Raw genomic sequence first — 20,996 nt, 5'->3', positions numbered from 1 at the left:
CGTGCAATTCTGTTACTACATCAATTCCAATGAAGTAGGGACATTGTGTAAAATATAAATAAAAACAAAATACAATGATTTGCAAATCCTCTTCAACCTATATTCAACTGAATACACCACAAAGACAACAAAAGACTGGGAAAGTTGATGAATGCTTAAAGAACACCTAATTGCAAACAGGTGAGTGTCATGATTGGGTATAAAAGGAGCATCCTCAAAAGGCTCAGATGTTCACAAGCAAAGATGGGGTGAGGGTCACCGCTTTGTGAACAACTGCGTAAAAAAAATAGTCCAACAGTTTAAGAACAATGTTTCTCAATGTTCAATTGCAAGGAATTTAGGGTTTTCAGCATCTACAGTCCATAATATAATCAGAGAATCTGGAGAACTTTCAACACGTAAGCGGCAAGGCCGAAAACCAACATTGAATACCCCTGACCTTCGATCCCTCAGGCGGCACTGCATTAAAAACAGACATTGTGTAAAGGATCTTACCTCGTGGGCTCAGGAACACTTCAGAAAACCATTGTCAGTTAATATAGTTTGTCGCTACATCTACAAGTGCAAGTTAAAACTCTACCATGCAAAGTGAAAGCCAAACATCAACAACATCCAGAAACACAGCTGCCTTCTCTGGGCCTGAGCTCATTTGAAATGGACAGATGCAAAGTGGAAAACTGTGCTGTGGTCTGATGAGTCCACATTTCAAACTGTTTTTGGAAATCATGGACGTTGTGTCCTCCAGACAAAAGAGGACAAAGACCATCCAGATTGTTACTAGTGCAAAGTTCTAAAGCCAGCATCTGTGATGGTATGGTGGTGTGTTAGTGTCCATGGCATGGTCAACTTACACATCTGTGATGGCACCATCAATGCTGAAAGGTACATCCAGGTTTTGGAGCAACACATGCTGCCATCCAAGCAACGTCTTTTTCAGGGACGTCCCCTTATTTCAGCAAGACAATGCCAGGCCACATTCTGCACGTTACAACAGCGTGGCTTCATAGTAAAAGAGTGCAGGTACTAGACTGGCCTGCCTGCAGTCCAGACCTGTCACCCATTGAAAATCTGTGGTGCATAAAGAATCGCAAAATACGACAACGGAGACCCCGGACTGTTGAATAACTGAAGTCGTACATCAAGCAAGAATGGGAAAGAATTCCACCTACAAAGCTTCAACAATCATGTTTCCTCATTTCAAACACTTATTGAGTGTTGTTAGAAGGAAAGGTGATGTAACACAGTGGTAAACATACCACTGTCCCAACGTTTCTCTTTTACAAATTAGTCCTATCTGGTTGCACCAGATTTCTTTGTGCTATACAGAAGGCAGTGAACTCTTTGTTTTTGCTCATTAAATATCTTGTCTTTGTGGTGTATTCAGTTGAATCTAGGTTGAAGAGGATTTGCAAATCGTATTCTGCTTTTATTTACATTCTACACAACGTCCCAACTTCATTGGAATTGGGATTGTATATGAAATGTGCTATTGCATGTCCTGACCACCGCGCATGCTCACAATATCGGGGACAGCGTTTAGCTAAACATGACGGAGTTTGTTTTGCTGGCAGATGGCACTAACTTGATGAAGCTATCTGACGGTGCTAATTCTTCTAACACAAAAAAAACCCAAATCCACCACAATGTAAACCACCTGCAGGCATGAAGAGCTGTTAGGATGAAAAACTGGACACATTTCTGATGCGATTTTTCGCTGGAGTGAGGAAAGCCGACAGTCTGCACACAAAGTCAGTGGACAGCATTACATCACGGACTGCTGAGAACAATTTCATGTTGGACTGATAAGCACCAGTGACAAACACCAGTTCCTTTTCTGTTGTTTATAAATTAATAAAATATCAAATGACAAGGATCTATTTTTGTTGTTATATAAAACAAATAATGAATGTTTTTCCATTCTTTCAATGAATGAATATTTCATGAGGTGAAAGATACCATGTTTCACCTCATGAAATATTCATACCATTGAACTCATAAACATACATTATTTGTACTATATATATATATATATATATATAACACGGCTGACTACATCCTTGTCATTTGATTGGTGGATTGTACGTCATGTGACAGATTATTCGTACCATTTGCCATTGTGTTTCACTTACTGTGCAATAGTGCTATTTAGTGTGCAAATTTGGTACTATGCAGTGGTGGGCACAGATAACAAAAAAATTAACTTCGATAACAGATAATCAGATAACTGAAAAGTTATCTTTGATAAAGATAAACCGATGAACCACCTAAAAATGTATCGGAAGTTACAGATAACCGATAAGCGATAAATTCCAGTATTGTTTCTGGTACATTTGCAACTACTAACAAACTGAATTTGAGTTTTAACACCACGATCGCTTTTGGAAGCATAAAAAGTGACAGAAGACCCAAATAATGAGTCAGCACTTTTATGTTTGAACATGCTGGGCCCCTTCTGGAAGCTCAACAGCTGAGAACAGCAACAGCCCAGGGTGCTGTAGCTCCCTACCAATCACGATGCTCCGGTCAGGGGAGGTCTTGAAAAATAAAGGCATCCTGACTTATGGTTTTGTGTGAATATTGATAGAATAACTCCATTAATGTCAATTCTGTCACTTGTACAAAGTTAAAATATAGCATATATCTTTTAATGTTAAATAATGCACCAATTCTGAGGTTTTGTAACAAAAACAGACAGATCGCAAAGGATTCTGGGTAAATGTACCTCTGCTAAACACTGATTGGTTCAGTCATTCATTATGTAAACCAACACGTTAATGTGACGTGTGTCGTGTGTTGGTGTTTACAGATAAATGTGCTTTTGTAAAATATTCCATTTTTTATTTGTAAAAACAGGCATTTTTATGGAGCCCTGGAAGTGTCATCGCAAAATGTTTTGCATGTGGAGAGAATGTGCGCTGTTATTAGTGCCGTGCGCACGTTTTATGATGTATTGTCTTGTCAATATTGTCTTGACACAAATGTTGGCTTTACACTGTGCGAGTTTTGGCACTTTTTCAGATGATTTTTCATTTGTGTGAGACATTTTTGGACCGAGTTTCAGGTTAATCATGCGTCCTGCATCGTGTAGTGTACAGGCAGTAACAAGCTGCGTTCAACATCTCACGAGCACCTCCTGATCGCCGATCGTATGGCCGAATGACAATCAAAGCTGTTTGATATTATTCTGGTCTGGCTGCTGAGGGGCTACAAGCATCCAACCGCTCGCACTGTGCCTGTGCAAACACCGCAGAGCTGTCTTGTAATGTTTTTTGTTGTTGTTTTGTTTTTAAACTTAATTTGTTAAAAAAAAAAACCCTTTGCAAAGCCAAAAAGTTGATATGACAACCATCTGCTATAACCGGGGTCAAAATAAATAGAACACTGCCATCCGACTGGTGCCCAGACGCTTAGTACTTAGGGCGAATACTGCCATGACCTGCCATGAACACTACTGGCCAGTAGATGGCAGTAGAGGCACTGAAACTTGCCAAAACAAAATTCCAGATAATCCGTTTCTGCTACATTTAAGATGTGTGGAATTTAACAAACGCAAATACAATAACATCTATAAACCCAGAGAATATATTCACGAAAGTTTTAGACACTAGAGTTTAATGCTGCTGTCCGTGGAGCCTGAACAGAGTGTCTGAAATGCATTTGTCCTGTCGTGAGTACTGAGATTACCCATAATGCACTGCTGCTGGGCACAGCATGTGCTCACAAACCTTAAAAATTAGCACATTACTTTAAAACTAAAACATATATCTGATGTTTTCACTTTATAAAATTTCAGGCATGATAGTAATTTTAAATAACTTGTCCAAAATTAGTTTGGTTAAAATTTGAACCATAAGTTAAAAATGTATGCCTCTGGATGACTTGGGAGATATTGCCTGAAACTAGCTCACATCTGTTTGCAGAGGATAGAACTCTTAAGAAACTTTCAACAGGTAGGTCTCAACTGATTTTAAAGTTTAAAAACGTTTGTTGCTGTTCAGCTTTGTTTACTACGTTATCGGTCTAAAAGTTATCGGACGACAATTCATCGGAAGATAATTAGTCCGATAAAGTTTTTTAAAGTTATCTAAAAACATAATCTGATAATGAAAACATTATCTTCGATAATTATCTGTTATCGGATTATCGGAAGTGTGCCCACCACTGGTACTATGCAATTCATGCTATTGCACGGTGTGAACACCAGGCATGCTCACACTAGCAGCAATGTCGCTTAACTTAAAAACAAACGTGGCGGGAGCTTTTCATTCTTCTAACACAAAAAACAGAAATCCAGTACGCCATAAGCCATCTGGAGGCATTTGCCGCATTTGCTGGGCTGTCTCTAGCTGAAGTGGAACCGCTGTCGGCTGAAGACTTCAACAGATTTCTGTTGTTATTTTCACTGGACTGAGAAAAGCTGTATACAATGCACAACATCAGCTATGGACTACATCGTCAGGACTGTTTTTGTAAGTTGACTGAGAACAATTTTGGATTGGACTTCTATTTAAAATTTGTGTTGGACAGTGCAGAACCTGTTGACATCAATGGACCAGTGATGCACACCAAAATGTAAGTCCCTTTCTCTTGTTTAGAAATTCATAAAATATCAAATGACAAGGATCTATTTTAGCTCTTATATAAAACAAATAACGAATGTTTTTTTCATTTGTTCAGTGGAAATTGTATTTCATTCGGTGAAACATGGAATGTTCCATCTTTCACCGAATGAAATATTCTGACCATTGCACTCAAACATTCATTATTTGTATATTATCTATATTATTATTATTATTTGTATATTATATATATTATTTGTATTTCTGTGCGTGCATATACATGTTTACACGTTTATCAAAATTGTGATGACAATTTTGGGTGGGCCCCGGTGTTTTTAGGTTTGACAATGGCTGCTTTTGGGATTAATTCAATTCATTTATATTGCAGTAAGTCACAAAGGAAGTCATTTCAAAGTACAGTACACAAAATGGTTCATGTGAGGTGAAATGGGATGCTTGTCTGTGAAAGTCAGTTGTGTTACATTTTTCTTTTTGCATTTCCTTAAGTTGAAGTTGTCAACTTCTGGTCGGCTTTTTTTGTGTCCAGGTTAGCCTCTGATTGGCTGGTTCAAAGACCTGTCAACACTGTTCTCACCGACCTAAATCCAGTGCTAACACTAAAAGAACACTACAAACAAACAAACCCCTTCTGGCTGCTGGTCTGAACGCCGTCTTCAGCCATCTCCACCTTTGTGCATATTATTGTTGCCAGGCAACGAAAGCTTAACAGACACCCAACAGGGAAGAGTAAAAAAAGAATGAGACAAGACAAAAAGGAAGTGAAATGGGTCTGACTGGCTGATCAGGTGGTTAAAAAACGATGACAGCAATAAATAATAAAATAAAAAGTAATTATGGCTAGAGTAGCAATAAATAGTATTAAACTAGATTCCCTCTAGTCCAGATCCAGCGGGTGCAGTAGCTCAGTCAATAAGTTGGCTGAACTGGTTGGGATGATTGGGCGGGGGAGCCGGGGGGGTGGTCCCCTCAGTTTTTGTGACTTCATGGGTCAGGCGTGTGTCTGTGTATGCGCATGTGTGCCAGGGGGTGGGGTTCCCTCACATAGCCATGAAGGAGACAGAAGTCTTTTTTCCGCGGGTCCAGCCCCTAGCCACTTTTCCTCACTTACTTCCACCCCCATCTTCACGCGCACACACAAACATTCACTCACACAAAGACTCAAACACACCCTCCTTTTAAAGTTCAAGGTCTTTAGAGATCTGGGTGGCAATGTCCCGAAAAGCTAGCGGTGCCCCCCAGAGTCGCGTATAGCGCACCCCATTAGAAGTCTCAGCAGTGCCAGTGGAAAGATGGCACACCTCAGCTTCGAAAGCCACGAGGCCCCCTGCCACACCATGGGTGCAGGAGATCAGAAAGGGGCCAGAATGGTGGACCTGGCAGCCACATCTGAGCGCAGCCTCCCGCAGAGCCAGTGCCACCTCCGCAGGGTCCCGCCGCCTGCCTCCACTCAGATCCCAGCCACGTCTGATGGCCCGGGGCTCGGACGCTTTTTGATACCCAGGTAGATGGCAACTAAAAACGTGTGGAAGAAAAGAAACACATTCAAACGTGGACCCACAGTTTCACATTACTGTCCATCTGGTAGGCTGATAACTGAAAACGTCAATTAAACACATATAAGGTTTAAACCTAGATCAAGGCAATCCACTGGCTGAACTCTTTCAACGTTTGTTTGGTTACTAAGAGAGAAATCCAGGTCCAAATTTAATTCAGTCTAGTCACTCCAGATCCTGTTTTACTGCCTCAGGTCTCACATCTATGTGTCTTACACATTTTTTTAAACATGTTGGTGTTCTTTTTGTATTCAGGTCTATTTATCCCATTTTAGGTGGATTTGTTTTGGATCGTGTGCTTAAACTGTGGACTTTAAGGTCATAGAGAGGGTTGAGTTATCACCTGATACCGTTGTGCAATTATCCAATCATGTCCAAGACAGTGTATTGATAAGTTTGACTTTGCACAAGGGGTCTTACAGTCACCGAATAGTATTTTTTTTTTTCTTTTTCTACTTGCCGTTTTTTTTTTTAACTAGTTTGGTTGGTCCTACAACTTATGTTCCGAAGCGACTTATGTATGAAAAAATACAGCATTGTCATCTACCACCACAAGATGGTACCATCTACACATGTGACAATCTGTAGAAGGAGTAACTCTAATGCCATGTTCACACCTGATGCCACGTGACGCCACAAATTTGCGTCCATTGCCAGGCGAGGGATGCGCCACCATTGCCTGGTGTGTTGCTCTGCTTGGGCAGAAACCTTCGCTGCGAAAATTCGCTGCTCTCCCCTCAAACTCTGTCATAATTGTGTTAAATAAAGGACATCCTGCTCACAGGCTGATTGCCAGAGACAGGACATGTCCACATCAAGTATAAACTCCAGACGTTTCCACGTCACTATATATCCAGTCCCTGATTGGTCATCGTGGCGCAACAAGATGAAAAAGTTGGGGAAGAGGGCAACTTGGGGAAGAGGGCAACGTGATGCGATGCAATGTGATATCACGCCACAAACACACCAATTGCTCAAAATCACTTTATTTGCGTCCATCGCGTCGCACTGCGTGGCTTGGACTTTTGTGGCACCACAACGCATCCTTCCATAGGGATTACACAGCAACCTCCCACCACCGTCGCTCGCGTGGCGTCTGGTGTGAACGTGGCATAAATGAGAAAAACATTTGTCTTAGAGAATGAGTACATTTAAGAAATAATGTTTTCCACCACAAAGATTACGCTCTAGAATAAGAAGATGGAATACAACTTTTACACTGCTCAGCACAATCTTTGTGTGGACTATGTGAGACAACAAGAACAGCAAGTCACCTAAGCTGTCTATTATCTTTTACAAATATTTTCAAACTGTGGCCAAAGAAGCAGTTTACATGTATTTTGTGCCTGGTATGATAATTTGCTCATGAGCTTCTGCCAAATAAAGCAGCATTTGCATTATAAAAAAAAAAGAAACAATCCACTGATTTTTCAAATGTTTAATTACACTCAGTGGTGGGCACAGTTCAGCTAATCTGCTAACCGCTAACTAGCGAAAGAAACTTTTTTGTTAGCTGATTAGCTTTTCAGCTAACTATGAAAACCATCACCGGACCAATTAACTTCCGCTAAATTTAGTTCCAATAACTTTTAGACCCATAGTAAATAAAGCTTAACAGTTAAAAACATTTGTAAAGCCTAATACCATACATTTTAGTTCCTGTCTGTTACGTGTTTTGTAGCAGAAAGACAGCAATGAGAGGTATAGCTCTAACATCTGTCAGCAGAGGAAACCTGGCTACCAGAGAGAAAGAAAGAAAAAAAAAAGATCATTTATTTTCACAGCCATGCAGTCTTGCAGACATGTCACAGGAGACATGCACAGCAAGGCAGTTTTGACTTATGGTTAAAATTTTAAACAAACTAATTCCGGACAAGTTATCGAAATTAACGTCACCTCTGTCGTACAGATTTATTTGTAAAAAACAACACACACGTCACAGTAACTTGTGTGTTGGTTTTTACATATATATAAACCAACCAACAACTGATGACAGGAAGCTCATTTTCCCATTATGCCTTTTGGTATGTGTGTCTGTCAATGCTCAAAACTTCAAAATTAGTACATTACTTTAAATCTAAAACATACAGCTGACATTTTTATTTTGTAAAAATGACAGTGGTGATGCTAATTTCAATAACCTGTCCAGAATTAGTTTAAAATTTTAACTATAAGTCAAAACTGTCTTGATGTGCATGTCTCCTGCGATGGCTGTGAAAATAAATGATCTTTTTTTCCCTCTCTGATCACCAGGTCTCCTGAGAGAAGGCTGATCTTAAACAGAAGCAGTGGCTTGTTGTTGTTTGTGATTGCCTTTGAAATTACTCAGAAGTATCAGTAGCTTCCAGTGTAGTGGAGAGAATACTAAAAGTTATGGGTTTAGCTTTTAGCTGTAACCTCTGCTAAATTTTTTTTTAGGGGTTTATCAGTTTAGCTTTATACGAGGGCTGTCAATAAAGTATAGGTCCTTTTTATTTTTTTCAAAAACTATATGGATTTCATTCATATGTTTTTACGTCAGACATGCTTGAACCCTCGTGCGCATGCGTGAGTTTTTCCACGCCTGTCGGTGACGTCATTCGCCTGTGAGCACTCCTTGTGGGAGGAGTCGTCCAGCCCCTCGTCAGAATTCCTTTGTCTGAGAAGTTGCTGAGAGACTGGCGCTTTGTTTGATCCAAATTTTTTCTAAACCTGTGAGGCACATCGAAGTGGACAGCCGTTAAAATTTTCACCGAAAAGCAGCTTAATTTTTCAAACCGTGTCCACTTCGATGTGCCTCACAGGTTTAGAAAAAATTTTGATTCCGAGGAGGGGCAGGACGACTCCTCCCACAAGGAGTGCTCACAGGTGAATGACGTCACCGACAGGCGTGGAAAAACTCACGCATGCGCACGAGGGTTCAAGCATGTCTGACGTAAAAACATATGAATGAAATCCATATAGTTTTTGAAAAAAATTAAAATGACCTATACTTTATTGACAGACCTCGTAAAAGTTAACTTTTCAGTTAGCAGATTAACGGTTATCAACGCTAATGTTTTGGTTAGCTGTGCCCACCACTGATTACACTGCACATTTACCTGATGAATGGTCGGTTCAGTAGACAAATGAAGCAGCCTTCCCAGGTTTTGTGTCTGGTACTATAACATTAATTAGCTAGCTGGAATCTAATCTATAATGCGGTGTTTGTGTTAAAAATGAATAACGCGACAAATTTATTTTGTTCTTGTTGCATGAAGTGATGGCAACACGTGTCAAACATGAATGTGACTTATGCTCCATCAGGACTTTTATCACATTTTCCTCTTCATGATGCATTTTTTGACAGATGAAAATTCCACATCGGTATGACTTATACTCTGGAAAATGTATGTCAGCTGATGTCAGCCAAACCTGGAATAGTGGAGAAAGTTTGTATTTAACTCACAGTCCTGATTGGGTGAGTGATACAGATTACAACAAGCAGTCCTTTTGACATTAAATAATACATGTTGTGTTTAGGTGGGATGGTCGGTGGTCCATATCACATGGGGTCCGATTAATTTCTCACTAGGTTCTCTAGGTTTGGAGATGGACTCCAGATCTGTGCATTATCCTGCCTATTTTTGTTGTTTGAGTAAGACACTTTATCTACATTATCCCCTTGCACCCAGACGTAAATAGGTACCGGCCTTTGGTTGGGGAAGCAACCTGTGATGTACTAGTGTCTTACCTAGGGGAAGTTGTAGACTCTTAACTGCTTATAACAATGATAATAGCAATAGTGTGTATATGATAACAACAACAACCTAAACAATTTCTAAATACATTATGACTGTAAAATAACATTAAAAATTAACCCTGTTAATTAAAAATAATTAACAGGAAATAAAAGGGTTGAGTTCCTCTTCTAAACATTGTTGAGGCTCTAAAAACATTCTGGACTCACACGTCATTCCAACTCATTGCTTAATTTATTACTACCCTTGAAAAAAGTCAGCTACTCATTTTATAAACACTACCAAATCTAGAACCTGTGGATCCCCATGGACAACACGCTAGTTATTATTCACTCACGTGCAATAGGTTTCTGGTTCAAGACAGATGACAATTTTGTGCACTAACCTTGTGAGCGCAAATCTCCTGATTCCCTCAGATTCATTTGTGACCCTGTAAGGCAAAGAGGGAAGCATTAATTTACTCAAACCTCCACAGCAGGAATGGCCTTTGTGACCCCTCTGTAGCTTTTTTTTTAGAGATGGTGGTCAGCAGGGGAAATCATACAGTGGGACCATGCAAGAATCAGCGTCAACACAGGCATTGCACGATATGCAGAGCAGGACAGTGTGTCCTCGCCAAAAGATATCATCTTAAAGCAGTGATCGCACAGCACTGGAACTTTCCCATGTCACCCTGCTCTACCCAAATCTGAAAAGCCAAAGCAGATTTGTTGACTTCATCAAAAACTAGTACCTTGTAGCTCTTCAAAGGGCTGTGAAGCTTTCACAATTTGGGTCATGGATTAATTCCTTGGAAACCTTGATTCAACCCCACTTGTCATATGGCGTGCATGAAGCCAAACGGCTACAAGCATCTTTTGAAGTGTTTAAAACATTATGTCACCGTCTTGCTGCCATTGTGACAAATCATACCAAGATCTAGCCATTATAGCATGAGCAGTGAGTTAACACGCCAACATGGCCAGACGTTTTCCACGACACACCATGAATGGCTACTAGTACGTCAAGAGTAGTTAAGAGTGATCACGAGCATGCCGCAACATTAACAAGAGTGGAAAGTCAGTTATTACGAAAAGGTCAAGAACTGTGTCACACCCCAAAGGTTTTATAATGTCTTAAATATAAAGCAACATCTCAAAGGAACCAAATAAACAGGAACTACCAGGACGGCACCAGAATTTTCAGCTTTTAGCAACTCTGCGCCCATCGTCAATCATCATCACCCAAATTATTAAAGAGACAGAACGGATTCATTAACTGAACACATCTAATGACAAAGTTAGGCCGGTTAGTTTCTTAGAGAGATTAGCTGAATGATATCTTACAGTTTTCCAAAAAAAAAGTCTGACCAGTGACAGTAACACTGAATACGTAACATGTCATTTTGCCTCTGTGCACAACCACAATGGAAATAAAGAAGGATTTTCTTAAAAAGAGTTGTAATGGGAGTCTTGGTGGCTTTCCTCTTGAATGGTCAAATCATTTAGATGTATTTACTGTACCATACTGTTTGTTTTCCCTTCATGATTCATTCAAATGAAGTCCAAAACATAGCCAGTAAGTTGGAAATGTTCATGTATCCATCCCCTGACTTGTAAACGTGACAATTTACTGTAAATTTAGAGTTTGCCGACAACAGTCACATGTACATTTTACGCCTGTAAGTTGTATTTCACAATATGAAAGCATTTTCTTTTGTTGTTCATCAATAACAGGACACTTTCTTAAATTTTGTGATTATACAAAATTGGTTTATTAGTATGTATTATATAACATATTTTAATTCAGGCCCTTAAAATTAAGGGACTTCGTAATTCTAACCAGGGCAGCACATGATCAGTTTCAATCGTTAAATATGGCCTCATGTTTGGAGTTTGAAAGTAAGATGTACATTTGTGCATACAGTATTTTCTTTTTCGTTTGGACACTATCTCAGCCCAGGGGTATTTCATCTGGGCTCCTTAACTGAGTCAGTATGTTGAAAATGCTCATGTATCCACCTCCTGACATGTCTAAAAACAAATTGGCTGTAAAAATGATGATTTAATCCTCATAGCTACAATTATGCTAATTTGTTGAATTGCTTATGGCCTCTGAAAACAGAGAGACTGTGTAAAACAACAGCTGCAAAGTCCTAAATGTTTAATGCAATATTTTTGTTGAACTTCCCCGAATTAAAACTTAAAGACTACAATACAAGGAAATCTTGGCCATTTCATTTGATTACCATTGCAGTGCTGTACAGAAGCAAAACTGCCACTGTCCAAATACATATGGACCTGACTGCACCAACAAATCTACTGCTGTAGTCCAAGGGATGTTTTAATTTTGAGTTGTTTACACTGACAGAATCCTCTTACAGATTTATCATACATCAAATATGTCAGATCTTTAGATACTGCATTCAGGAAGACCACAGCTTGACGTTATCGGGACATTGCACCTCTATTGCAGAACCAGAATCGGAGAGCAGGGAAAGTTGGGAAACGTGGTGCTGTAGGTCCAACGTTAAGAACCACTGCATAAGAAGAATGCACGTTTACAAAATTTAAAAGCATGCAGATATCAATATCGTCCTTTGTTCCAAACACATGGAATAAATATTTAATGAGTGTAAATGCACTAACAACAAATCTACAGTGAAAACAAAAAACATATTTTCCTGATAAGAAACTCCTGAAAACCACAGAAGGAACCTGACAAACAAAACAAGTATGACAGAAAGCAGAAAGAAAAGGTAGAATGAATGAATCTCCCTCATCTGCAATCAAACGCAAACCAACTGACAGTGTCAAGATGATTAACATGTCATGCAAACAGTGGCCTATAGATGGAGACATGGAGCAGGCAGACAGGCATGGACAGCAGCGCAGGCAGGCAAAAAAGAAGCCAGCGATATGGGAACTTACTAACTGTTTTTGATCCTTGTGGAAGAGTACAACCCGACACTGATTTGTTTGAGCCCTGGCGTTTGGACGGGTCAAGGTTGACCCTGATGCCATGACAGAGGAAAGCAGAACAAGTAATAAAAAGAAGAAGGAGGGAGAGAAAAAAGGTAAGAGCAGGGGGTCAGAGAGAATCGAATCGAATCACAGGCGAGCGAGTGGTGGAAAGAAAGCACAGCACGGGATCTGACTGGCAAGGGCAAAGCTGAGGTTTGACGAGATTAGACGTGTGTGATTATGATGACTGGGAGGAAGAAGGGAGCAGAGGATAATCCAGGGCCTCACGAAGGGCTTTCCAAAGGCCTGGGTGGAAAAAATGTTTTAGTAAGCATGAATCCAAAGCCAGATTGTGCTCAAAGTGAGCGGCAGAGCTTCATGATTTGGGGTCAGATTTGAGGCTGTGGTGGGAATGCACCACATCAAAGTTTCTCCCTTCAAAGTAAAGGTATCAACTGATACTCAGTCCAGTGCACAAATCTTGTTTATCAAAGCTTTTAGTGGAGAAAAGATCCACCTGATTTGTGTTCAATTACATGACACACGAACAATAGCACTTTTTAATTATGAAAGAAATATGTACTTTAAAACTGCAGGCATTACTTTGATCCGGTCAAAACAATATCTACTGTTGCACTGATACTAAATACACAACATGCGGTTATTATCAGTGCTTGTACTATTCTACATATCAGTGCATCCCCACTTCACAGGGTAGAAATCGACCTTTTCTTCTGATGACACGTTTTCCTGAGAAAGTCTTGTTTAACGCTCAAAAAAATCTTCAGTTTCCAGATTGGCAAAATCTGATGCTATTAAAAATTTAAAATCAAACATAAATGGTAAGAAATGCAGACATTAATAAATAACCACTGTCATCCAAAATGAATAAGTAAATAAAAGTAATGCAACACATTTATATGTTTAAAAGAACCATTACTGTATTGCAAATGATATTCAGACTCTTGGTATTATTTGAATTCACTTTCAATTAATTTGATGCTTTGCATGTTTTAAAAAAAGTATACTTTTTTTTTTTTTACCTTTATTTAACCAGGTTAGTCCCATTGAGATTGAGATCTCTTTTGCAAGGGAGACCTGGACAATTATAAAGTTTCCAATTGACCTAACCTGCATATCTTCAAATGTGAGAGGAAACCGGAGCAAACCCATGCAAACACAGAGAGAACCTGACCCGGCGCCACGAGGGGGCGTTTGGGGGCGACGCTCCCTCACGTCATCAACCCCGCCCCCTCGGATGTGAGAGTTAACAAAAAATAAAAATAAAAAAGAAAGAAAAAGAAATACTGGAAAATATAGCAAAATATTAGCTATTCAATAATATCACGTATTTAACAAATAAACCAAATTAATTAACTAAAGCAATTTTTTTTTTGGGGGGGGCGCCCCCGCCCCCTGTGATAAACTCATCACCCCCTTAATATTTTTTTTCTGGCGCCGGGCCTGGACAGAACATGCAAATTACACACAGAAAGGCCACAGATGGAAATCGAACCCATGATCTTCTTGCTGTGAGGTAACAGTGTTAACCACCGTGCTGCCACCAATTTGTATACTTTAATTACTTTTTTATTTTTGTTTTAATATGGACAACACTTTCTAATAACAATCATTATTATGATGTATTCAAAAACCAACCGACTTTAAAAGATTCATAAAAGGGCAACAATACTTTTGGTATAAATGCAGTTTTTCAGTTGAAGATTTTTATTCATAGCTTACGTTGCAGAGACGGGTTTTCACTTGGGGTTTAAGGAGCCCAATGTCCTTTTTGTTTTTGTATAATGATTTTAAATCCAGGTAAACCCCGTTAACTCACGCTCACGTGAGTCACGTTCTGTCTTTACCAACGGTCGATTTGTGGACCCAAAAAAATGACTGTATAAAAGTCCATTTTGATTTGACCGTTTTTGGGAGGGAACGTCAGTGCAGGTGATTCTGGATGATGATTCCTTCTTCCTCCTTGGGCTGCTGCACGCCAGCAATGAGGGTGGACAATACTGGACGATTCAAGGTTTTTGGATGTGACCTCTTTCTTTAGGTCCTTCCTGGCGGGTCAGATTGGGCCAGAGTTTATATATGCGCCCGCCCAATCTGAACAGGCGGGAAGAACATAAAGAGAAAGGACACATCCAAAAACTTTGAATCGTCCAGAGTCGTTCTCACTGATGAAGCCCTCATCACTAACGTGTATGAACTTGAGGATGACGAAAAAGATCCCGATCCCACACCAGATGAAGAAATCATCACCATCCAGGAAGGAATCACGCTTCAAATGGTCAAAACTATTGTAATATGGCAAAGTAAGATGATTTAAAGGGTTTTTGGTCAACCTCATTAACTCAGTGTCCGATAACTCATGCTCCAATTTTGTGGACCCCAACTTGTGCGAGTTAACGGGGCTCACCTGTATGGGCAACATGGTGGATTACTGGGGTTAGCACTGTTGTCTCACAGCAAGAAGGTCATGGGATCAATTTCTGTGTGGAGTTTGCATGTTCTCCACATGTTTGTGTGGGTTCCATCCAGGTGCTCTGGCTTCCTTCCACATCCTAAGACACACAGGTTAGGTGGAATGGAAACTTTAAATTGTCCGTAGGTGGGCGTGCGGGTGTGAATGTGTTTGTGGCCCTGCAACAGACTGGCGTCCTGTCCAGGGTGCACCCTGCCTCCAGCCCCCAGCAACCTGATCTTGGATAAGCAGTTAAAGATGAGTATGTGTGTGTGTGTGATTTTAAATATTTATTACATCTGTCTTTCTTTGCTTTGATTCAGTGTTGTACAACAATAAAAACATATACGAGGTCTGTCCGTAAAGTATAGGTCTTTTTTATTTTTTTCAAAAACTATATGGATTTCATTCATATGTTTTTACGTCAGACATGCTTGAACCCTCATGCGCATGCGTGAGTTTTTCCACGCCTGTTGGTGACGTCATTCGCCTGTGAGCACTCCTTGTGGGAGGAGTCGTCCAGCCCCTCGTCGGAATTCCTTTGTCTGAGAAGTTGCTGAGAGACTGGCGCTTTGTTTGATCAAAATTTTTTCTAAACCTGTGAGACACATCGAAGTGGACACGGTTTGAAAAATTAAGCTGGTCTTCAGTGAAAATTTTAACAGCTGATGAGAGATTTTGAGGTGATTCTGTCGCTTTAAGGACTTTTCACGGTGCGAGACGTCGCGCAGCGCTCTCAGGCAGCGTCATCAGCCTGTTCAAGCTGAAAACCTCCACATTTCAGTCTCTATTGATCCAGGACGTCGTGAGAGAACAGAGACGTTTCAGAAGAAGTCGGTTTCAGCATTTTATCCGGATATTCCACTGTTAAAGGAGATTTTTTTAATGAAAGACGTGCGGACGGGTCCGCGCGTCGGGACGCAGCCGACGCGGCGCGGCAGCACAGGAAAAACACCTCCGTGTTGATAACCATTTCATAAAATCCAGTTGGCTTTTGATGGCTTTCAGTGGAGTGAGTATATGAGAAATTGTTTATCAGCTGGAGATGTTCCAACTTGTCCTCAAGGCTTCCAACGGAGGTGTTTTTCCTGTGACGGAGCGTCGCGGCGGCTGCGAGCCGACGCTGCAAATCGCCCGCACGTCTTTCATTAAACAGTGGAATATCCAGATAAAATGCTGAAACCGACTTCTCTGTTCTCTCACGACGTCCTGGATCAATAGAGCCTGAAATGTGGAGGTTTTAAGCTTGAAACAGGCTGATGACGCCGCCTGAGAGCGCTGTGCGACGTCTCGCACCGTGGGAAGTCCTTAAAGCGACAGAATCACCTCAAAATCTCTCATCAGCCGTTAAAATTTTCACTGAAAACCAGCTTAATTTTTCGAACCGTGTCCACTTCGATGTGTTTCACAGGTTTAGAAAAAATTTTGATCAAACAACGCGCCAGTCTCTCAGCAACTTCTCAGACAAAGGAATTCCGACGAGGGGCTGGACGACTCCTCCCACAAGGAGTGCTCACAGGCGAATGACGTCACCGACAGGCGTGGAAAAACTCACGCATGCGCACGAGGGTTCAAGCATGTCTGACGTAAAAACATATGAATGAAATCCATATAGTTTTTGAAAAAAATAAAAAGGACCTATACTTTACGGACAGACCTCGTACAACATGCATTATATAAATAGTATTTTTAAGATTTTTACAGTAGAATCCAGAGGTGATGTTACATTTTCATCCTTCTGAACCTGTCATCTATTACACTGATATTACAGAGGAGCCTTTAAAGGGGTCACCATTTCAGCAAGGCAATACTGGTCCTCAGATGTCTTAAATGGAGAAATATAATGTTTATGGACAGAAATACCTCAACTGGCTTTAGAGTCTCTCTCTCTCTCTCTCTCTCTCTCTCTCTCTCTCTCTCTCTCTCTCTCTCACACACACACACACAGACTATGTGGGTGTGTCCAACAGAACAAGCAATAGCTCAAATATGGACTTCTGTGACATACGTCACAGAAGCTTAAATTGGCTCACAGCAGCCACAATCAGAACTGTGGAACTCTCATGATGTTTCACATGAAAGCTCATATAATGGTGGACACATCTTCCTGAATTATCAAGCAATATTAAAATTTCCCGTCTTTTTAATTGTTATATAATGGAGTGAAAACAACACCATGAGAATTTAGCTGATACACCAACACACGTGATGTGACAGGGACATGCAGTGTACCTGCGAGTGAGTTTCGAGGTCAGCTTGGTGAAGAGGTTGGAGGTCGCCCTGGTGCGAGCATGGGGCAATGGGCTGGCATCGTGGTGGGAAAGAGTGGGGGACGTGGGTGGGGCAGAGTAAACCGGGGGGCCACGGTCCCTCAGCTGTCCCCCGTGAAAGGTGCTGCGAATTGTAGACCCTCGGGTCAGACGGCATCGGTCCCCAGAAGACGATGAGGAGGCAGCTCCGGCCCCAGCAATACTGAGGGTGGACGGAGATGCTGGAGGCATGCGGTGGCCGAGGGAGCTGAAAAGGAGAATAAAAAAAAATAAAAAAAAGACAAAGCAAGACAAATGCTTTTGTGTTATGCTAGACCAGCTATCAGATCAAAATTTGATTTTTCTCTTACTACAGAGTATTTTTTTAAACAACTGAATTCCCAATTTCAAAGAAATTAGAGCTGCCCCTCCCCCACCCACAAAAAAGTTTGTTTTATTTTTTAACTGGCAGCTGGGATTGCCAGAATAATTTTTAAAAAAAAATACAGATCAAAATGTGGAAAAATAATATATTGTTCTATTTATAGGTTTAAAATGTTAATTTCCTGTAAAGTAGAACAGCTTTACACTGTAATATTTAAAGGTTGTTCTGTAAAGGTATTTATGTATTTCTACTGTAGTGTTTTTTTTTTTTTTACCTCCACCAAGGAGGTTATGTTTTCGGTCGCGTTGTTTGTTTGTCTGTCTGTCAGCAGACAGACAAACAAATTCTTTAAAACAAATTCTGTAAAACAAATGTTTTAAAGAATCCTTTAAAACATTCCCGGATCCGGATCCAGGAATTTTTTAAAGGATTCTTCACCATTGCGGGATGGGGGAATTTTGACATTCTAGTTTCTAACTCCACAAAAACAAGACAGAAAGGCTTGAAAAAATTTAGGGTGTAACATAGTCAAATGTTCTATCAAACAACAAAGTTTGGTGATGATCGGATCCGGATTCCGGATCTGGTGATCCACAATATGCAAAATTATAGGGAAAATAGAAAATGTGTCAGTGTGAGGTGACAAATGAAGCTAGAGATGCACAACTAACACCAAATTGTAGCTGAATCTGTACTGATTCAGTAAGGTGTCATCAGATTTGATGTAGCTTCAAATGTTATGGCGCTACATCCAGAGGAAAACCGCCATTACCGAAAAATCGTTTTTATACAATAACGTTTGAACTAATAAAGACATAAAAGTGATTCCAAGTTCTAGTGGTATGTTTTCATGGTCAAGGATGTCAAATATAAAGGAAAAAAAAGTGTATGTATCATAGTTTTGGTTGTAACACTGAATTGTTGAATAGATCACTGTGCCAAGGAGGGAATCTCTTTAGGGTCAGTGACCCTATGGCCTTGTTTAGAGAAGCGTTTCATAAATGTTTAAAAAATTCATATATTTGCAGTTTAGTTGAATAATAAACTGAATTTTGTCTCTTATTTGTTTTTGTCTATAAGCACATGCAATATCAATATCAGTGTTCAGATGACAGTAGCTTCTGGGAAAGGTGCAAGTTGCAATAAACTGTGATACCAAGCGCTAAGGATAGATGCTATCCAGTCACAGCAGATGAAACCGTTTTTACTACTGAGCAAACATCATTGTTAGACTTTTTTAGGTTCAATGATTCCACGGCGTGTAGATGTTATGGCGTCAGTGACCCCTTGGCCTTGGCGGAGGTTTGCACTCTCTGAGTGCTTCTAGTTTTTAAGAATTATTCTGGCAAGCAAAGCTGACAATTTTTTACTGTAACAGGTTTTTATTTTATTATTATTATCATTATCTACAGTGCATGTTTAAAAAACTTTATACAGTAAAACTCACCTAAACCATCATCGTATAAACCGGATATTCACACTCACCGTACAAACGCAAAAGTCCCAATGCTTTTGTATGGTTTTCCATGTAATAACCACCATATAAAACGGATTTTGTACAATGGATTTGCACTCACATCGGACAAAACGACCTGTCCGATTGTAATGAATATCCATTAAAAAACCCTTGCATATTCCAGACAGAGAGGTCTAGACGTGCCCAGTAACCAAGGTACAAAATGAAGTTCAGCACTGACATTGTCAGATTCAATGGGTACCGTATTTCATTGATTAAATGTCCGACGGTTTATTTTTTTCAAACCATGCTCAGACTCGGCACCTAAACAAATCAAAGACAGCCGCTTTAGATCACAGCCGACCGGGCGGCTGCAAACCTGTGCACCTGCTAAATCGGAGACCACAGAGGGCTGTGATTTGTCTCTTTTACGTTTTCACTCCTTCCTCTCCCATCATATTTTAAAGGTTTTTGCAGTGCGCCCGCCTATTACATTTCAATCATGGATCAAATACGTTTGGCAGAAAAGTCTGCAAATATGACCAACTGTATAACAAGGAGTCAGAAAAAGACGTTCAAATGACCTGCAATTCATGGAGGGAAATTGTACGTACCATATCAGTGGTTTAGAGGTTGATGATTGTATAAAGACGTGGAACTTGTGGAGGGACAAATTGATCCAAAAAAAGCCACTGTTCCTGCTGCATACTGCATAAAGATGCAACGGAGAACTTTACAGGGTCACGCGCACGTCGACATCATTATACATGGACACAGAGTTACAGAGTAGCAGAAGCATAAACTACTTTTTAAGGTACCACTCTGCAGTGTATTTAGAAAAAAAACAGAGTTTCCCCATTTCATATATATAATGGATTTCGTCCGTTTTATACATATACCAAATCTTGTCCGTTTTATACATATAACGGATTTCGAACAGACAAAATTCGCTGGTCCACTTGAATCTATTATATGGGAATTTTACTGTATTCTAAAGAGGTCATATAGTGGGAAAAATAATTTTTATCTGCCTTTTATCATCAAATGTGGTTGGAATTTCACAAAAAAATATCCTCTTATTTCCACATTTGTGTCTGTGCACGTAGGAATTATCTACATTTAACAAAATTTTCACTTAAAATTGCTCATTTTAGACTTTGGTGCCCTGATGGCCTTCTCCGGCTACTGAGTTCCTCCAACCTGAAGCATTTACACGCTGGATTATGCACAACAAAAATATACCACATGGCCATAATGTATTAGCTGATGTTCCCAATGCAAGTGGCAGTCCTCATTTCAAAGAAATCTCAAAGTCTCCCTAAGTAACTGCTAGTTTCTCACAAAGTCATTCTAAAGATCCTCCGAAGAGACCCAGCCACCCCCTGTAGTCCTGTCACACCATGACGATATAGCCAGCGTATGCTGACAGCCCTATTTCCATCGAGTGGTCTGGGTCGGTACTGCATGGTATGGTACGGGTCAGAACAGTTAAGTCTGGCTTGGTTTACGTTCCCACCGCTGGCAGAACCCTTTTGTTTGGCAGGTGGAACACAAATATTGACAAGCATGTCACCGAGCACATGTACACTGTTGTGCGGCCCCGTCCCTCCACATGGTCGCCAAACAGAGGAATTTAACA

The 20,996-nt window shown here is 40.3% G+C and overlaps 1 protein-coding gene across 1 annotated transcript in view; it reads right to left on the bottom strand.

Moving 5' to 3' along the window:
- Positions 1 to 5,917: 5,917 nt before the first annotated feature.
- The window catches only part of mark4a (MAP/microtubule affinity-regulating kinase 4a), a 95,416-nt gene continuing 80,337 nt past the window's right edge, over positions 5,918 to 20,996 (bottom strand). Inside the window, exons 15-18 of the mRNA XM_034178924.1 lie at positions 17,500 to 17,784; positions 12,762 to 12,844; positions 10,238 to 10,282; positions 5,918 to 6,092 (exon numbers count right to left, since the gene is read on the bottom strand). Coding sequence (XP_034034815.1) covers positions 6,028 to 6,092; positions 10,238 to 10,282; positions 12,762 to 12,844; positions 17,500 to 17,784 — 478 coding nt within the window. The 3' untranslated portion in view covers positions 5,918 to 6,027. The remainder of the gene's footprint in view (positions 6,093 to 10,237; positions 10,283 to 12,761; positions 12,845 to 17,499; positions 17,785 to 20,996) is intronic.

This window comes from Thalassophryne amazonica, chromosome 9, assembly GCF_902500255.1.
Source record: "Thalassophryne amazonica chromosome 9, fThaAma1.1, whole genome shotgun sequence".
NCBI classification, from domain to species: Eukaryota; Metazoa; Chordata; class Actinopteri; order Batrachoidiformes; family Batrachoididae; genus Thalassophryne; species Thalassophryne amazonica.
Note: the sequence above shows the minus strand (reverse complement) of the source record. Positions and strands in the feature narration are given on the sequence as shown.